Source organism: Alosa sapidissima, chromosome 15 (assembly GCF_018492685.1).
Source record: "Alosa sapidissima isolate fAloSap1 chromosome 15, fAloSap1.pri, whole genome shotgun sequence".
Lineage (NCBI taxonomy): Eukaryota > Metazoa > Chordata > Actinopteri > Clupeiformes > Clupeidae > Alosa > Alosa sapidissima.
This window is the reverse complement of record NC_055971.1, coordinates 14,968,990-14,988,944: the sequence shown is the minus strand read 5'-3', so window position 1 is coordinate 14,988,944 and position 19,955 is coordinate 14,968,990. Positions and strand designations below refer to the sequence as shown.

Genomic DNA, 19,955 nt, shown 5'->3' with positions numbered 1-19,955 from the left:
AGATGTAGAATTGTTATAAAACCTTTAAAATCTCTAAACAATCTCAAGTAGGGCAGTTCATCACAGTTCATCCATTGCAACTGGATTGATGAAAGGTCACTTACACCTGTAGGCTACATTGTATTTGGGAAAAGCAAAAGGTATCAGCATAATGTTATTTATTTATTTATTTATTTATTTTTTATGTATTTTTAAACAAAAACATCTCTGTCAGTTCCATGCCGTTTTCAACAGCTATCAAAAACAAAGGTCATTTTTGGATGGATGGATTTTTTGTGAATGTTTCTTCTTCTACATAAGATTTTAGTCATCTTTAGTTCATGTAATACTTTATTGTCAATGCACAAATTAAGTAACAGTAGTCTGAAACGTTATTGTTAATGCACAAATTAAGTAACAGTAGCCTAGTCTGAAACGAAATGCTGTTTTACATCTAACCAGTGGTGCAAATAACTGACATGTCCAAATGGGCCTTGATGAAATGCGTCGCTAGACTGTTCATACACATTTTAACGGGCCAAAGTTGAAGAGCTTTTGTCCGTTATTGTTAGTGCAAATATAGGCTGATTCATGTTCCCTTGCATTGTTTAACTGAGGTCCATATGGCTAGTCTGGCTTTCATCAGACCAAGCTCAATCTTTTAAGAAATCAAAAAATAAATAGCGGGCAGATCAGGCTGGGTTCACCCAGCCTAGTCCATAGGCACCCGATATTGTTTAATTTTCCGATTGAGATATACACGCTCTGGCTATTCTAAATGCAAAAATGCATCAGGGAGTTATGACAAAACGGTAACTAACAAACTAGATCCTAATAGAAAGCTTCCCTAAGCTACAGGTAGGATTATAAGGTAGGCCTATTTACAACATAAATTGTCAATAGGCTATGCTGGCGACACAAATAAAATCTCCTTTGGAAACCAATGGCTTACGCCTTACAGTATCAAGCGGACTTATCGTGGCGAAAAGTTGTAATAACATTCACGCAGCTCCATGAGTCAAGGAAAGCGCGAATGAAGTAGCCACTTCTAAATGGGACCCACTACACAGTAGCTTAAGGTGTTTTGCTAAAGCAGCCATAATGAAATGAAGGTGTCATTGTTTGGATACTTCACACACACGTGCTTTTTAATTTCACAGACTACAACTACCAAGCTGTAATCAAAGCACATCGATTCCCCTCTCACACCCTGCACGCACTTAAAACAAAATAAACAGGCGTCTCAGTCTCACACATGTATAGGCAAAACTGTATCAGACCGGTGTAACGTTGGTAAATCTTCCATTGCACAGAATGATTTTGTAGCACGTGCAATAAATGACAGTCGAAAGATACAAACAGTGCTGCTATACATTTGCTTGGTATAACCGCATGTATAGTTTTCTACAAATGCAATAAATCAAATGCCTCCATCACTCAACCAACGCTAACGGTAACATTACCTAGGTCCTTATTGATATTACAAGATTAACGTACCTGCAGTAAAAACCAAGCATGTCCGATAAACATCCTCAGATTTATTTCGGCTTCAAGAAGAAATGGGAATTACACTTCATGTGAACATCGTCCTATCCTTATTAGATGTTCGCTGCGGTAAATTACAGTCCTTGTATGAAGAGTCCATTGTTTTTTCCAACCCACTTTTAACTTCCAACAAAATTACGTCTCACTGCAACGATGCGCCATCTAGTGGACAAACGACTACTTCTCGCCAATACTGAAAATGCAGCCATGATGATGATGATGAATATTTATTTTGGCTTTCTTTTAATCCTACTGATTTTCATTTTTTACCGGGGGGGGGGGGCAAATCACAAATGAGTGATTATGAGCCAGGTTGATGTGGACCCTTGAGACCAACATACCATAAAAGATTCACAGAGAACTGTGTCTGCCCTACCCTCCTTTCGGGGGGTCCAGTCCAGCGGGGGGGCTGCAGATGAAAACGAAAAATGACGGTTCCATGCTATCCATGTGGGGGTACATGCCCACCAAGTTTTGTGTACCCCGGTCTTTCAGTGTCCCGGGAATCCTTGTTGGTGTACGTCACTAAATGTACACATAAATTATTTTATTGTAAGGCCCCCCATGAACGAAAGTACACAAAACTTGGCATGCATTCAGAGGGTGTCATAATGATCCTACACTTTTAATTTCGTGCAGTTTTGACCTTGTCAGCCAGAGATATTGAGATGAAAACACCAAATTTTTTGCTTTTTAATTTTTAACTAGGTGGCGCTATACATGAAATAAGTGGTAATGGGATGGGTTGACATGCCCCCTTAAGACCAACATACATAAAAAAGGTGGACCTCCTAGGCCCTACGGTTCTCGAGATATTCACAGAAAACTGTCTCCGGCCACCTACAGGCCAGTTGGTGTATAGTAACATAAATTAATTTATTGTGTGGCCCCCCATGAACGGAATTCCACGAAACTTGGCGTGCATACAGAGGGTGTCATAATGATCCTACACTTCCAATTTCGTGCAGTTTTGACTATGTTAGGTCACAGATACCTTCAATTACAACACCTCATTTTTACTTTTTTGTGTTTAACTAGGTGGCGCTATACATGAAATGAGTGGTTATGGAATGAGTTGACATGGCCCTTGAGATCAACATACAAAAAAAAAATGGTCCTCCTAAACCCTACGGTTTTCGAGATATTCACAGAAAACTGTGTCTGCCCTACCCTCCTTTCGGGGGGTCCAGTCCAGCGGGGGGGCTACAGATCAAAACGAAAAACGATGGTTCCATGCTATCCATGTGGGGTTACATGCCCACCAAGTTTCGTGTACCCCGGTCTTTCAGTGTCCCGGGACTCATTGACGGAAATTTGGGCATGCGAAAAAGAAAAAAAAAAAAAAAAAAAAAAAAAGAAAAAAAAAAAAAAATCTGACTAAACCTATATGACCGCCGCTTCGCTGCGCGGCGGTCATAATTAACTGATCAAATGACTGACAAAATGATAGCTGCTCATAGTTCTGAAAGTACCATGTTGACTTTGTGCTGTCTTCTTCTCCAGCCATCCCTTTCCTTTCCTCTAATTTCACCTGAAATTACCCTTAAGACTATTACCCAAAATAAACCAGTAAGACTATCTGCACTGCAGAGAAGGAATGTAGCTTTTGGTGCCAGAATGGCAATTGTCTCTCTTAAATCACACAGTATTTGGCAGAGCAGCGGCCAGTGCATAAGGAAAGTGCTTTGTATGAAACCCACCATATGGTGTGAATGTATGAAGATTGTGACTGGTGATTTACAGAAGCAGTCATTCTTTGTAATCTCTGCTGTCTCTGTCGATTAAAACTGCACCACTGGATTGGTGCCACTGAATAAGAGTTAGTTCATAGTGGCTTCAGCTTGCTCATCTGTGGCCAACACCACTGGAGGACACCATAGGCCTAATTAGGGTCCTATTAGTTATATGTTCACTGAAATGGTAATTGAACCAACAGCCAATCAAATTACACTCATTGCCTCTATGTTCCTGAAACTACTGTTGAATGGTGGAATAAGTGTGGCTCGGCCCATGACCAAGATGTATTATCAATGGAGGTTTTTGAGGTATACAAACTGGACAGACGGAGGAAGAATTTTGATCAGTATTGCTGTTGTTTGCGCTGGGTGATACCAGACCTGCACATTTTTATTTTTATATTTATCTATCTATCTATTTATTTTTAAATGATTGAAAATGATCTGGAATTAGTCTTCTGGTTCTTTGGATCATTTATTTAATCAATGTGAAGCACATACAAAAGCTATTTTGCAAAACCATGCACCTTTTGCACTTATATTTTACAAAATATTGCACTGGGCAATGCTGGGGTCTGCATTAGGCAAGTCACTTCCCTGTACATCTGAGTGATTGATGGATGTCAACTCCCTCACTTTTGTTTTGGAGAGCGTTTTCACGTTTTAATCTGCAAATCAGATGTGAATTCGACTTTACAGTAAGATACATTACATTACATTTTGGCTGACGCATTTGTACATTCCATGTCTTTCTTTTATATGCAGTACCTCTGATGGTCAGGAGATGGCGAAGTATATTTAGAGAGAGGCCTGTTCTGTCAGAAGATGGACAGATTGAATATATGTTGTCTGGCTTTACTTCCTGTACTCCTTCGTCTTACAATGTTTCAAAGTTGTATTATCTACTTGCAAACAGACAGAACACCCAGAGGTAACACCCTGCATTACTGACAATCATGCTGTAGGGTGAAGTCTCACGTATGAGATAAAATGACTCTGTCATGCCCACACTCTGTCTCTGACATTTAGGGCAAAGTTGTGCTAGTATTGGAGCCACACAGAGATCCACCCAACCTGTCCGACTGGTTTTTGGGTTTCTGTTTGTGTATGCTGGTTGTTCTCTTCCTGGGCAGAAGGGCAGTAAAACCCCAGGCCTGAATGCTAGTTGTAGTTCTATCAGCTGACCTCACATTTCCCATTATTCAAATGGACAAAGATTCAAAGAACAGGAAGAGTTCTGGCAGCCTGGCTATGAATATCCTGCTGTGACTATGCCCTATGTGGCCCACATGCCTACTGTTGACTTAAACAAGAGGTATAAGGAAAATGGAACTTGTAAACAAGCTGACATAAAAAGATAAAATAACAAGAGACATGCATAATGTATATCTGAGAGGTTTAATTAATAGGATCTACCTGCATAAATTGAAAATAAAGTTTTAAAAATTCTCATCATTGTCGCCGCTCTGTGTCACTGGACCAGTGCAGTAAGGCAAAGCTCCGTTGTGGGTCAGTGAGGAGTGGACACACTAGAACATACATGTACGCTCTGCCCTAATTCACTCTAGTGTTTTGTTTAATATATTCTTGCAGCAATTAAGGTATCTGCATGTGTAATGTTAGTGTGGAGAGCAACATTTCTTTTCAGATTAACTTAATTGTGAGGAAATGGCAATGGTTGGTTGTTGTTGATTATGATATATTTGCTGGTGTTTGCTGGTCTCTCATTTCTGTATGTATAATACAGTATCCCACACAGGATCACACTTGATACAGCAGATAAAAAAGAGGGCACACCACTCAAGACATAGCTGGATGACAGTCCAGAAGGCTAGAGTGACAGATGTCAAGTTGAAGTGACATGGTGCTTTGGGATGCAGAGTGCAAATCCACATACAATAATAAGGTGAATAATACTAGTATGAGTGGCACAAAAAAAACATGTCAGTCAACATGTATTGCTGAAACTACAAGCTGAAGATATGGTAGATGGGCAGATTATGTGAAGCTCATGGTATGAGATATTGTGCCCTGAGCCATACTGAAACCACATGTTGAAGTTTCCGTAGTCGGAATGGTGAAGCTGTTTTTCTGTCTGTCAAAGGCCTTGATAGATGAAAAAAGATACGATGGTGGCATTGCAACCACTCCTCTTGTCCCTCTATCAGATGTGAGTTAAAGACAGTAGGGTGAAGCAGCTGAGAGAAGTCTTGCCGTTTCAGCCGCTGGGAGAAGTCTTGCTGTTTCAGCCGCACCACTGTTTTCTGGGGAATGGCTGCATGATTGGGAATACATGAGTCTACACATCTCATCAAATCTGATGTACAAATCTGAGATCATCTGAGATTTATTTGTGCACCCTGGAGTGTGTTGGACCACCATGAGGGGCAAGCTGGAGATACTGGCCATGGTGTTCGGCATCCTCGGCCTGGTCGGCGTGGCCACCAGCACTGGTCTGCCCATGTGGCGGGTCACAGCCTTCATCGGCTCCAACATCATCGTCATGGAGACGATGTGGGAGGGCCTGTGGATGGCGTGCTACCGGCACGCCGACATCCAGATGCAGTGCAAGGTCTACGACTCGCTGCTCATCCTCAATTCGGACATCCAGGCGGCCCGCGGCCTCATGTGCGCCGCCCTCGTCCTCTCCTGCATCGCCCTGCTGGTCTCCGCCTTCGCCCTGCGCTGCACCAACTGCTGCCGCGATGACGAGCGGGGTAAAAACATCACACTGGCCGTGGGAGGCTGCCTCTACCTGCTGTCCTGCTTGGCTACGCTCGTGCCCGTCAGCTGGACCGCTCACACCATCATTCGGGACTTCTACGACCAGCAGGTAATGGAGTCGCAGAAGAGGGAGCTGGGACAGGCGCTGTACGTGGGCTGGGTGTCGGCCGCGGCGCTGCTGGTGGCCGGCGCCCTGCTGCTGGCCCGCTACGCCCCCCGCAGCAGGAAAGAGGACTCTGAGTACGCCCACGCTCCGGCAACGGAGAATGAGGATGAGGTGGCGGTGAAACCAGAGAGGCAAGCGTCAAGCCTCTACCGCGAGAGCCAATATGTTTGAACAGGCAGGAGGGACAGAATGGAAGAAATAGTAAACTATCACTATTCTTATTTTTAAAGTTCTAACATTTACACACTCTTAAAACGAACTTGTTGAAAACAACACAGCTTGCGTTGTTTTTAACACATCTCTGTGTCCAGATAGGGACAACACATTCATTTTAAGAGTGCAGTATTTTGCACACTGCTGTTTTTCTTATTGTCACCAATAAGTATTTATTGTACTCTGTTTTCTCTGTTATACTGTATGCAAAACTTTTCATTAAAAGCACTTTAAGGAATCCTCTCTTATGCTTGGTGTTATGAGTGATGTTTATTATATATATTATAAGGAATTATTATGTTGACTGAATTGTCTTTTATTGCTATTGAATAAACATGTTACATGTGGAAACGTGTAATAGATCATAAAGACTTACTTCAACCAATAAAAGGGCACTGTCATTTTGTGGCAAGTTACAAATGCAATGTTATAATCACTGCAATGACTTTTTAGCACTTCACTTGGTGAAGTGCTAAAAAGGGGATGTAATTGTATGTAATTGTAATTGATATGGGATGTAATTATAATCAAATTGTTTGGTAGTAAAATGGTTTCTCTTTCATTAGATGTAATGAAAATATTTTTCATTCTGCACTACAAAAAATGTATGATATAAATACAGGAACTGAAACTGACTGTTATCTGTTTCTGTCTGTGGCATGCAAAGATAATCTCCTACCCCCCACACATCCCTATGACCTCAACTCTCTTTCACACACACACACACACACACACACACACACACACACACACACACACACACACACACACACACACACACACACATACCACAAACTAGGTGGCATCACTCCAGCCAGCATGACATAACATAATAGAAGCACAGCTATCTGATAAGGCCTGCTTGTTTTTTCAGCCCCCAGAGTGTCTCAGATGTCTCTCATTTACACTTGGCCCAGGATCCTTTTACACTGGAGACAGACAGATAAAGACATGCCAGCCGTTCTCACCCAGGCAAGGATGAGAGGAGGAGCAGGCCCACAGTGTCATGTGTTGGCACGTGGGGGAGATGAGAGACAAAACAGTGTTGATGGGTCGCCATTTACAGATACTGTAACTGTCATTACTAAAGAGTTTCATGTAATGCATTTTGTTTACTGTTAAAAGATGCTGCAAGTTTAGGTTGACTTTACTGTAATTTGTACACATGAAACAGTCATTTGAATGGTATAGAGATAGAAGAGCACAACAGTATAAGCTGAATTTGAGCATCAGTTTTGGTATGTGGGAAAGTATTTACATGTAGGGCAGTTTCTTTCACTGATGGGAAACTGTACATTTTACTTCCCCTTACTTGAGAACCATTCTGGATTATGTTGCCGTATCAATTTTGTATATTGTATATAATTTATGCAATTCAATGAAGAACATGTTAACTTTTACAATAAGGATGATTAATTAACTTTGAAGGCACATCCGGCTTCCAATATTCCCTGAGACACACCAATGACAACAACAGTTTTCACCTCTGTTTTTTTTAAAAGAGAGCCAGTATCACCAGTTTCTCTGTCTTGGGTTAATCAGATGCGTTGAAGGCAACCAAACCAGTCTGATGGCATTGCATCATTAACATATTTTCTTGGGGTGTAAAAACCCTTGACCCATTCCTCCGCGCTCATTTTGACTCAAGCTGCAGAGAGACACGTAGAGAGAGAGAGAGGCAATCAGAGGACGGCAGAGACTGGACACTCTTCCCCACTGATCTTGGCTGGTCTGTCCCCGTAAATCCCAGCCATCATGGCTTACTCAGCCCCTGGGTCCTACGTGGACAAGTCCTACATGGACCGCTCGTACGGGAAGTCGTATGGAGGCAGTGCCTACACGGGCGCGTACGATGAGAAGGCTGCCAAGGCGGCGAGCGAGACGATCTACGAGCAGCAGCTGGCGATGGAGAAGAAGAAGCGTCAGGACGCGCTGTGCTGCGACGTGGTGGCGCTGGTCGTCGGCTTCATAGGCCTGATCGGCGTGGCGGCCGTCACTGGCCTGCCCATGTGGAAGGTGACCGCCTTCATCGAGGAGAACATCATCGTCATGGAGACCCGCTGGGAGGGCCTGTGGATGAACTGCTACCGGCAGGCCAACATCCGCATGCAGTGCAAGGTGTACGACTCCCTGCTGTTCCTCCCGCCAGACCTCCAGGCGGCCAGGGGCCTCATGTGCGCCTCGGTGGCCCTGTCCACGTTCGCCTTCGTCGTGTCGGCCGTGGGCCTCCGCTGCACCAAGCTGGTGGACTCGCGTCCGCGCACCAAGCACATCGTGCTGGTGACCGGTGGCTGCCTGTACCTCATGGGCTGCATCACCACCATCATCCCCGTCTCCTGGACGGGCCACGTCATCATCCAGGACTTCTACAACCCGCTGCTGATCGACGCGCAGCGCCGCGAGCTCGGCGAGGCGCTCTACATCGGCTGGGTGACCTCGGCGCTCCTCTTCTCGGCCGGCATCATTCTCCTGTGCCGCCACGCGCCCCGCGCCAATGACGAAGAGGACCCCAGCCAGGTGATCTACAGGGCTGGCTCCGCGTATGGCAACTACCGGCCGTACACCTACCAACCATACTCCTACCAGCCGCCCGGATACTACCAGCCTAACTACGGTGCTCCCCAGCCTAACTACGCCGCTCCTCCGCCCGGATCAATGGTGTACACGCCGGTGCAGTACACCTGAGTGGAGCGTGATAGACTGTGACTGTGTGGAGTGTGACTGTAACAGGGTGTCTGATGAGCGACAGTGGCTCCTTATGCTTCAATGCAATAAGGCCAGGCTGCAGTAAAAGGAGCAAAGAAATGACATAAAAACAAGCATTGGACTTGGTTGAGAGACCCAGTTTTCCAGTTTTGCTTTTCATGTCTAGTAATTTAACATGTCTCAGTGAGACGGTCAGCGTTACATTTTCTAATCATTGTCCTAATCTGAGCTTTGTTGTTTCCTGTATTTTACATCACTTAGGCTTTATTAGTAATTCTGTTGCTGAGAATATCTGCTGAAGGGTCGTATAGTCACTTAGGCTTTCTTTAAGTCAATTAACTGTGTGAGTGTGTGATTTATGACATGGCGGTGTTTGGAGTAATTATGTTGTGTTGAGTGGCTGCTAAATGTTCCTGAGGTAAACCATTGTTTACTCTGACTACCCCTCCTTTGCCATGAGGACCTGATGCACTGTGTGATATTTGTGACCTATTTTGTACTGTATATAGTTTCGATTGTACGTTTTGCATTTATTACTACATTGTCTATAATGCACTGGTCTAAGTGGATGACAAATCAACATAAAATGAACAGACTTCAAAACATGAGCGTTTCAGTGTGATGATATCAGACATACCTGAGGCTGCTGCACCCCCTCACCTGATCACAGGCTGAACCGGTTTGACCTGTTTGTGGCCATTTTGATGTCATACTCTGTGGGTGAAAACAAGGCCATCGCTTGAGCATTGTCACTGGAAAGGGACAAGAAATGGCCCAACCGGTAGTCACACCTGCTTCAGGAAGTTTGATCATGCACACTGGGGCACAGGGGCGGACTGGGACCAAAAATCGGCCCTGGCATATTTGGCCTAAGCGGCCCTCAAATCGGTCAGGCACACCTTAAATACAAAATCTTTGCATTACCCTTAAATATGCATATATTTTCAACTGTCATGGAGCACTGAAAGTGATGTAGTCCTCATTGGTTATCACTCTCTGACTGATCAGAGGTAGGCATGGAGCATATGATCTCCATATTCAAGTAGGCTAACAAGCAATTATTAAAGAAGAGTTTCTGCTTGAATTCAAAGTATCATTTCAAAATTAAATAGGCTATTGACAGCAGCACCAAAAATTACTGAAGCCTATGTGTAAAGAGTTAAATTACCCAGATTGTCTTAAGACATTAATGTATTGTATACCATTTATCACTGTAGGACAACTGAAACAACACAAACAGGGCTGTTGCCGGAAATATTTTTTTCCTGTAGGCTACAATATACTACCTACCTACATTGTTGGTACATTTTGGAACAGTACAGCTACATGAACTAATTATCTTTAGTGTCTTCCTAGTAGCCTATCGTATAGGTTATATATACTGTAGCTTAGTTGGCTTGTGCATGACGTGACGTTTTGTAACCTACATTTCCGTCAGTCTTATAGTCTTTTAGCCCTTCTTTACCATGATAACCCTTCCAAGATAGGACCCTTCTCTACTTTGAGAGACCAACCACCACTCATGCCATCGATGTTGAATTTTGGGCGTCTGACGGAAACTGATCAAACGTCGATTTGACACTATTTTGCTGTCCGGGTTTGCAAATCATTCATTTAGAAAATTGAAGTTGCGCTATTTGTTATTATAATCACAGCACGGCCTTACTATGTTATCATTAGACTACCATATCATTACATTATCGCAACTAATAAGTCATAATCATCATAGTCAGCATGGCTTGCATGTCACACCCTACCTGTTCCACCACTGAGTTCTTATCATGTAGCCTAAACTAGGCTCGCACTATCCACCTTGCAATATTGTATTTTTGAAGCTTCTACATTGGTGTTAATTTTGCACAATTGTCACTACCGGCACCCGCCGCGATTTCGTGTAGGCAACTTCGATTAACTTTAGATGCGCTCACATAATCCTGGTTCTGAGCCAAAATGGGAGGGGTGGGGCCTGACATGAGCTGTTATTGGATCAGTCCAGTGTCAATATTGAAATGTAACCAATGGGCTGCTCTCATTCGAATTCCATGCCATCACAGTGATCGCCCCAGCAAAACTCTACGTGCTGGTCATCTACCGCCCTCCAGGCCAACTACGCGACTTTATTGACGAACTTGACACTCTGCTATCCTCCATCCCTGAGCATGACTGTCCGCTTCTTGTTCTCGGTGATATGAACATCCACTTAGATGCCCCAGGCTCAGCGGACTTTTTGGCCCTGGTCCACTCCTTTGACCTCGAACTGGTTCAAAGCCCACCGACTCACAAAGCTGGCAAAGAGCTTGACTTGATCTTCACTCGGAACTGCAGCACAGACACCCTCATGGTGACGCCTCTCCATCTTTCTGACCACTTCTTCATCCAGTTCAACGTCAGCCTGTCAGAACAGCCTCCGGCTCCTCAGCCGATGGTCACGTTCCGCCGCAACATCCGGAACCTGTCTCCAACGCACTTCTCCTCTGTGGTTGCCTCCGGTCTACCTCCACTCAACACCTTCTCCTCACTGGAGGTCAATGAAGCCACTGACTCGCTCTGCTCCACACTGACCTCGTGTCTAGACGAGCTGTGCCCTCTTACCACAAGGCCAGCTCGATCTAAACATTCTCATCCATGGCTAAATGATACCCTCCGATCGCAGCGCACCAAACTCAGAGCCGCGGAGAGGAAATGGCACAAATCCAAACTAGCTGACGACCTCAAAAACTACCAGATACTCCTGACCTCCTTCTCAGCCAGCATCACTGCTGCTAAGACTGCTTTCTACAATGACAAAATCAACAGCGCTACAGACACTCAAAAACTTTTCTCAACCTTCAAATTGCTACTCAACCCTCAGCTGCCTCCTCCTCCATCCAGCCTTACTGCAGATACCCTCGCCTCATTTTTTACAAACAAAGTGGCGGCAATCAGCAGTCAATTCTCTACATGCCCACTCAACGCATCTGACTCAGATACCGCACTCCTACAACCTCTAGGGACTGCTGGAACATCTTTTTCAGCATTCACGCCTCTCTCCGAGAATGAAGTGTCCAGACTCCTGACATGCAGCCGTCCTACCACATGCTCGCTGGACCCTATACCTACGAGCCTACTTCAGTCCATCAGCCCGACCATCGCTCCAGCTATCACACATGTGATCAATGCCTCGCTAACCTCCGGCACATTTCCAACAGCATTCAAAATGGCCCGGGTAACACCGTTACTTAAGAAAGCTTCTCTCAACCCTGCTCAAGTCGAGAACTACCGCCCTGTCTCACTACTGCCTTTCCTATCCAAAGGCATTGAACGAGCAGTCTCCAAACAGGTCTCTGACTTCCTTTCACAGAACAACCTTCTGGATCCAAATCAGTCTGGGTTCAAAAGCGGCCACTCTACCGAAACGGCTCTGCTGTCTGTAACAGAAGCCTTAAAAGAAGCCAGGGCGACCGCTCGGTCATCAGTACTCATTCTGCTTGACTTATCGGCTGCCTTTGACACGGTTAATCACCGTATCCTTCTCTCTATACTCGCTGACATGGGAATCTCCGGTTCTGCTCTCTCCTGGTTTGAATCCTACCTCACAGGACGCTCGTTTAACGTATCATGGCTTGGTCAGCTATCCGCACCTCACCATCTCACCACAGGGGTCCCCCAGGGCTCAGTGCTGGGCCCCCTCCTCTTTGCTATCTACACCACCTCCTTGGGACAGATTATCCGTTCACACGGCTTCTCATACCACTGCTATGCAGACGACACACAGCTCTATCTGTCCTTTCCACCTGACGACCCCCTGGTTTCAGCACGGATCTCGGATTGCCTTTCAGACATAGCTACATGGATGAAGGCACACCACCTCCAGCTGAACCTCTCAAAGACTGAACTGCTGGTCATCCCAGCTAAACCTACCATACACCACGACATCAACATCAAATTTGACTCCCTGTCTGTTTCACCGACCAGGACTGCAAGAAATCTAGGAGTTGTTCTTGACAACCAACTAAACTTCTCAGATCATGTTGCCTCAGTCGCCCGGTCATGCCGTTTTGCACTCTACAACATACGGAAAATCAGGATTTACTTGACTCAAGATGCTACCCAACTTCTGGTTCAGGCAATAGTCATCTCACGACTCGACTACTGCAATGCCCTCCTGACAGGTCTCCCAGCCTGCGCAGTGAAACCACTTCAGATGATCCAGAACGCGGCGGCGCGCCTGGTCTACAACCAACCCAAAAGGGCACATGTTACCCCGCTGCTCATCCAGCTACACTGGCTACCTATGGCGGCCCGCATCAAATTCAAGTCTCTAACGCTTGCCTACAAAGTAGTCTCCGGTTCTGCTCCCACCTACTTGAATGCCCTCATACAGACTTACACTACCTCCAGACCGCTGCGCTCCTCTGACGAACGACGTCTAGCTCTACCACCGGTACGCTCAAGCCAATCCAAACTTTTCTCATCTGTTGTTCCTCGTTGGTGGAACACACTGCCAGTTCCTACAAGGGCAGGGACATCCTTTTCCACTTTCAAAAAACTCCTGAAGACCCAGCTCTTTAGAGAACATCTACTCTCATAGCAACACTTACAACAAGTCTTACTGATCCTAGCACTCACCAGCCGTTTTAAACTGACAAGTAACTATTAAAAACAGCACTCACCGACGCACTTATTCTTACTGTACTCTAATGTTTTTTTTTAAACTGTCCTAAAATTGTGAGAATTGTTCTAAAAACTTACTGTTTACCATGTTGTTAGTCGCTTTGGTTAAAAAGCGTCAGCCAAATGTAATGTAATGTAATGTAATGTAATGTAATGTAATGATTGTCCTTCCTTTGGCCCGATCGTTGGCCAAAATAATTAAATTATATATAGCCTATTCTATCGGCCCAAAAGGTGCGTCGGCCCACCGGGAAAATGCCCGGTATGCCAGATGGCCAGTCCGCCCATGCTGGGGCAGATGACAAACATAGCTTGGTGACAAATTATTTCATGGTGTGACAAAGCTGCTTAGTTACTAAGTGCAAAGGTTTGAATCACATTTGTGTGTCTTATATTGGTGAGAAATGTGGGCAGTACACCACAGAAGTAATAGAAAGATAAAGACAAAGACAAAGACAAAACAATTCAGTTCTTAATAGATTCCAAGAATCATCTGAATCATCATTCCTCGATATACACGCTAAAACAAAACTGTGTTGTTACAAACATGCCGATGGGCCTTTTTATAATGCATTGAGTACTAATAATAGCTGGAGTAGTATATTCCTTTAGAAAAGGAATAAGGACACCATCAGAATCCTGTTTCTTAAGTTATTATCATTCACCTCAAGGCCGTAGCCATAGACTCAACAGGTGGAGATGGATGGCTGTTTATATGTTCTCTTTTTAAATCAGTGTCTAATAGTATTATATAGCCATGTTCTTCCCCTTTTCATATTATTCTATCTAATGACATTGATTAGAGATGAATAAATTACAACCATAACTATGATGATATGAACAAAAGTCTATGCGTTGTTATAGTAAAAATAAGTCCAGATATTGTGGCCAATTTGTTTTCTTTTTTTAATTTTAAAACTTGGTCGTGCAAAATTTGCATGTTTGCTCTACTTTCTTCTAATTTTGCCCCTTTGGCCTATGTGCGGCCAGATTACCATGGTTCAATATGATAATGTAAACAGTATTCAAACCAAAACAACTGCACCCTAGACTAAGCTATGGCTAATTTAAACAGGATATGTCTTTATTTCCTCTTTGCTCCTTTCCATCTTGTATCCCTGCCCATTGGCATCATCATGTGCTCTCTCTCTACTATGAATGCACCAGTGTGAAAACATTAGAAATATTGTTGGTAAAAAGTTTCTTGCGTGATGTTCAGAACTGGACAACTAGCCATTTCTGTAGCCAGTTCTATTGGTAAATTTCTTGGAGGCCCTGTACATAGTGCAATGTGTTGCAGACTGGTTTGCTTTCACCAAAAATGTTTGCTCTGACTTCATGCAATTACTGACACATTTAGCAAAATATTGTTTGTTAACCATAAAGACAGACATTCTGGGTATTATCCTGTCCATATACCACACACTACCTGCATGAAAATATTTACTGACATGGGACATGGATATCACCGTGGGTTATCCAAATAAACCCACCTATCAGACTTTGTGTTGGTTTTTCTCAGAAATGCTAACACCCAAGTCCATCTCTAAATGTGTGTGTGGCGGATAGAATTTCATCCCATTCAGAGTTCCTAGGAAGAACTGGTTACATCAGCAAGTCATTACTATTGTTTTCATTACAGTTGGACAGTGGTGAGATAACACAAACAGTCAAGTCACTGCACCCTTCACCCCTATCTCACAATACTATAGTAAGGAAGATCAGAATCCCATGTTGTTTTTTCGCCCCTGCCCCTTCAAACAGTCTGTGTCTGCTATTGTTACAGAAACTGTTAATTAATGCTAACTCTATAAATGTGTTGTGTGTGTGTGCGTGTGTGTGTGTGTGTGTTTGTGAGTGTGTGTGTGTGTGCGTGTGTGTGTGAATGGGAATCTCTATTCTGGGTCATCTCAATTGTGTAAACATCAATTTTGATACACTCATGGTTCGGCTAATTCATGGTTAATTCACACATGTGTAAAATAATGTATTATTTTATCCCAGTGTAAATCTGTGGGTTCTTTCATCACATTCTTTCATTTGACCCCTTGATCATTTAGTTAGTTTAAGACCCTTGAAATCATAGTCGGGCAGCCGTGGCCTATACTGGTCAGGGCTTCGGGCTTGGAACTGAAGGGTTGCCGGTTCGATCCACGACCAGGACAAATGTGGCCGTGGGAAGTGGTTGACCACTGCTTTCCCATGCTCACATCCACGGCTGAAGTGGCCTTGAGCAAGGCACCTAACCCCTCACTGCTCCCCGAGCGCCGCTGAAGCAAGGCAGCTCACTGCTCCGGGTTAGTGTGTGCTTCACCTCACTGTGTGCTTGTTGTGTGCTACACCTCACTGTGTGTTCACTGTGTGCCCTGTGTGTTCACTAATTCACAGATGGGATAAATGCAGAGACCAAATTCCTTGTATATGCAAGTATACTTGGCCTAAACCTGATTTACATTTACATTTACATGCTGGCCAAAGTGTGAACATACCAGTTCTCCAATGGATTGGTTGTTGTGCTTCAACAGTGCTGGCATCTATATTTTCTCTCTGTTTACTTTATCTTCCATTTTAGTGGTGGTGGACCCTCCCAACAGGTAACGTGTGAGAGAAAATGGAGACTTCTGAATAAACAATGATGTGGCTTAGCTCAGCTCCCAGGATTGGTCTACAAAGAGTGAGCAGAGAAAGAGAGTGAGAGACAGAGAGAGAGAGAGGGCAGAGAGAGAGAGAGAGAGAGAGAGAGAGAGAGAGAGAGAGAGAATGAGAGAGGTCCAAGGGGATTCAATTTCATAGCAACAGACCACAGATCCCTCCCCTTTCATTTATTCCCCATTGCTGACCTGAGCCTGAGCCTAAGGGAGAAGGAGGAGGCTTCGGGAGCAGGTGTATATGTGTCAGTCTACTCCTCCACAGGGATGCAAAACCTCTCCACAGGGAAGTCGCTGCCTCACTGCCTCAGACACAGTGCGCAGTTTCCAACAGCCGCCACATATAGACCATACACACACACACACACACACACACACACACAGGCCAACAACCACCCAAAGGATCAACAAACCAGAGCCAGACAGAGAAGAGAGGAATAAGGACCACCTGCCTCCAACATTCAGATGAGTACATGCTGGAACTAGAAGAGGAGAATCAGAAAGACCTGGCGTAGATGTTTAGTCTCTGAGTCTCACACCAAAGGCAGGACAACAGAGCTCAGGGCTGTTGAGCTTTTCCCAGGACAGACTGTTGAGAACACTGTGAGTAAGAGAGGGAGATAGAGGAGCTGAAGGACCAAAGGAGAAGCAGAGTGAGAGGATGCCCAACGCGGCGCTGGAGGTGGCGGCCCTGTGCCTGACGCTCATCGGCCTCATCGGCTGTGCAGCCAGTACGGGCATGCCGCAGTGGCGTGTGACGGCCTTTATTGGTGAGAACATCATCGTCATGGAGACGCGCTACGAGGGTTTGTGGATGAACTGCTTCCGGCAGGCGGACATCCGCATGCAGTGCAAGGTGTACGACTCGCTGCTGGCCCTGCCGCCGGACCTCCAGGCGGCCCGAGGGCTGATGTGCTGCGCGGTGGCGCTGGGTGGCCTGGGCTTCCTGGTCAGCATCGTGGGCATGCAGTGCACGGGCTGCATCCGCGACAACGACGGCGCCAAGCGCATGGTGCTCATCATCGCCGGCTGCATGGTGATTGGCGCGTGCGTCTGCTGCATCGTCCCCGTCTCCTGGACGGGCCACGTCATCATCCGCGACTTCTACAACCCGCTGCTGATCGACGCGCAGCGCCGCGAGCTCGGCGAGGCGCTCTACATCGGCTGGGTGTCCTCCGCCTTCCTGTTCGCCGGCGGCTGCGTGTTCGTCTGCTGCAGCATTCCCCGCGACGACGACTACGACGACCCACGGAAGGCGTACCGCAAGGCCCCGTACACGCCCTACGTGTCCTACACGCCTCAGCCACTGCTGCCCGCACCCGTGGCCAGGCCCCAGACCATGTACAGCTACCCATCCCGGCAGCCCTCCGTGCAGTACTCCGTACAGCCCTCCAGACAGCCCTCCTTCCAGCATTCCATCCCGCAGTCCCTGCCACCGTCCATGCCGCCGTCCATGCCGCCATCCAGGCAGCCGTCCCTGCAGCCCTTCAGGCACCCGTCAATCCACAGCAAAGTGGCCTATCTGTAAACGTCCAGCACCAGCCACAGACCTCAGCAGACCTGGAGCATGGAGCCATAGCTGCCTCCGGACTGGATCTGTTCTTTGTCCCACATTTCATCTTAAATAAGGAAGTAATGACTTTTACAGTATGACTGTGGAAGAGATTTTGTATTCTACATGATTTACTTTTACATTTCAACACTATAGACACAGTCCTAGATGGTGAAAGAAGGATTGGGAATTGTGTCATAACCTGATTCTCTGCTTACAAAAAAACATCAGCAATTATTGGTATGTATAGAATTCCAAGAGAAAATCTAACATTATTTTTGGTAAATTGTTAATCAACTGCCTGTTAATGCACACAGTTGACAGAAATTCCTGAATGATGACCATCATTTTGTTCACAAGTGTGCAAAAAGCCACTGATATTTGATATGGCATTGAATATACAGAGTACAGTATACTTTCTTGCAGTTTCAGTTATTTACATTCTCTTTGCATTAAAACATTTACATTCAAATTGACACTTTGTTCAAAAATATTAACAACATTTTGTTAGTGATTTAATAAAAAATTATATTTGTTAGCATAGCATGCGGGGAGAATGTGGTGACATGGCAAGTCTTTGTTTTCCTTCTCTTTGTCTTGAGTGTTGTTTACAGGAGTGTCATGGTGATCTGTGTGTCCTACGGCCTCAGTATCTGTTGAGGACAAGCCTGGATTACATGTGGAGTGCTGTTCTACAGCAAAGTGAATGAGGGTGTTACACATTTTTAATGTTGATGTATTGCCTCAGTTGATATGTTTTATAATGTGGGACGTGGGTGTCAATTAATTAATGTCTTCAAAAGAGTTGTTGTCTACAGCAGGAGACATTTATCTAGCACTTCCTTGTAGAAACGCAGCATGTTATGGTCCATGACTACAGCAACAGGGTTTGCCTGGGGCAACATCCTAGTCAATGGTTACTTAACTAAGGACTGGCCATAATGGGGACAAAAGCATTGGTATGAGTAGTTTGACCATTTAGGTAAAAAGAAAGGTACACAGGCTGACTAAGGGTCTAACAAAATAACAGGTTGTGTATGTAAGAATAAAATCTGAGTTAGTGACAGTTTAGCGATCAAACAGGCGAAGGCCACTCCCATTCACATAGCTATTTGTTTAAAGATTACTAACAGTGACACTGCAGGAAGACTGACTTAAAAATAGTTTAACACTCCCAAAAGTTTGTAAGTGGACCATAGATTAATGATTAATGTATAACTTGGTGTAAAATAAAGTTTCACACATGATTTGACTTATCAAGCTGTTTATCACTTTGTAATTATCACTCAATTATCATGTTATTATCTATTTAGCTGTGATGAGAAACAACAAGTTTGACTTTCCACCTCTCAACAGAAATAAACTGCATCTTACAAGTGTGCTAGCCAATAACAAACAATCAGGTGTCAGTTGTCCTCTTGAAGTATCAACAAACACTGACAGCATTTATCTTGTTTATTTTATATTGCATTAAATGCAATTCAAAGACAATGTTATCTCAGTACGATGACCGTCCATCAGAACTGTCATTATAAATGTAACAATTCAATCAGGAAAAATGCCTTTGCTAAGGAACTCTACCTCTCCCTAGTGGTGACAGAGAGTGCTACATCTGGGAAATTATTTTCCTCTTTTGACTTTGTGTGTGTTTGAACAAACACACACAAATTCAGACTCTTAAGGCCAACACCCACTGGCAACGACATTCACATCATTGGATTTGAAGCTCGAGAGATACAATTTTTTTCCAAATTTTGACATTGATGCCTGTCAGACTCTACCAGTGGGCTTTGCCCTGTTAAAAGTAATAAGGCTCTAAACTTTGCTGTCACCTGACGCGCATCAGACTCCTTATGCTGCTGCTATATTGTTACCGCATTTGTGTGAATTGTAAACTGTTCCAGTGATTAAATGGTGCTAGTACCAGACACGTGATGTTTTGGAAATCAGGAGCCGAGAGGCCTGAGCCAGCATGGCCGGAGGAACAGTAAACACACCATCAGCAGAGACCCGGTTGACCCCCATCCCTCTGG

At 44.7% G+C, this 19,955-nt stretch overlaps 3 protein-coding genes across 3 annotated transcripts; all 3 read left to right on the top strand.

Moving 5' to 3' along the window:
• Nucleotides 1-5,453: 5,453 nt before the first annotated feature.
• LOC121683248 (claudin-8-like) lies at nucleotides 5,454-6,464 on the top strand. The gene has a single exon (XM_042062792.1). It carries the CDS (start codon nucleotides 5,641-5,643, stop codon nucleotides 6,319-6,321), a length of 681 nt encoding a protein of 226 aa, XP_041918726.1. The 5' UTR covers nucleotides 5,454-5,640; the 3' UTR covers nucleotides 6,322-6,464.
• A 986-nt stretch (nucleotides 6,465-7,450) lies between these two features.
• cldn8.2 (claudin 8.2) lies at nucleotides 7,451-9,674 on the top strand. Its single transcript, XM_042062789.1, has one exon. It carries the CDS (start codon nucleotides 8,119-8,121, stop codon nucleotides 9,046-9,048), a length of 930 nt encoding a protein of 309 aa, XP_041918723.1. The 5' UTR covers nucleotides 7,451-8,118; the 3' UTR covers nucleotides 9,049-9,674.
• Nucleotides 9,675-16,474: 6,800 nt separating this feature from the next.
• Nucleotides 16,475-19,178, top strand: cldn8.1 (claudin 8.1). The gene has a single exon (XM_042064410.1). It carries the CDS (start codon nucleotides 17,032-17,034, stop codon nucleotides 17,896-17,898), a length of 867 nt encoding a protein of 288 aa, XP_041920344.1. The 5' UTR covers nucleotides 16,475-17,031; the 3' UTR covers nucleotides 17,899-19,178.
• The last annotated feature ends 777 nt before the right edge of the window (nucleotides 19,179-19,955 follow it).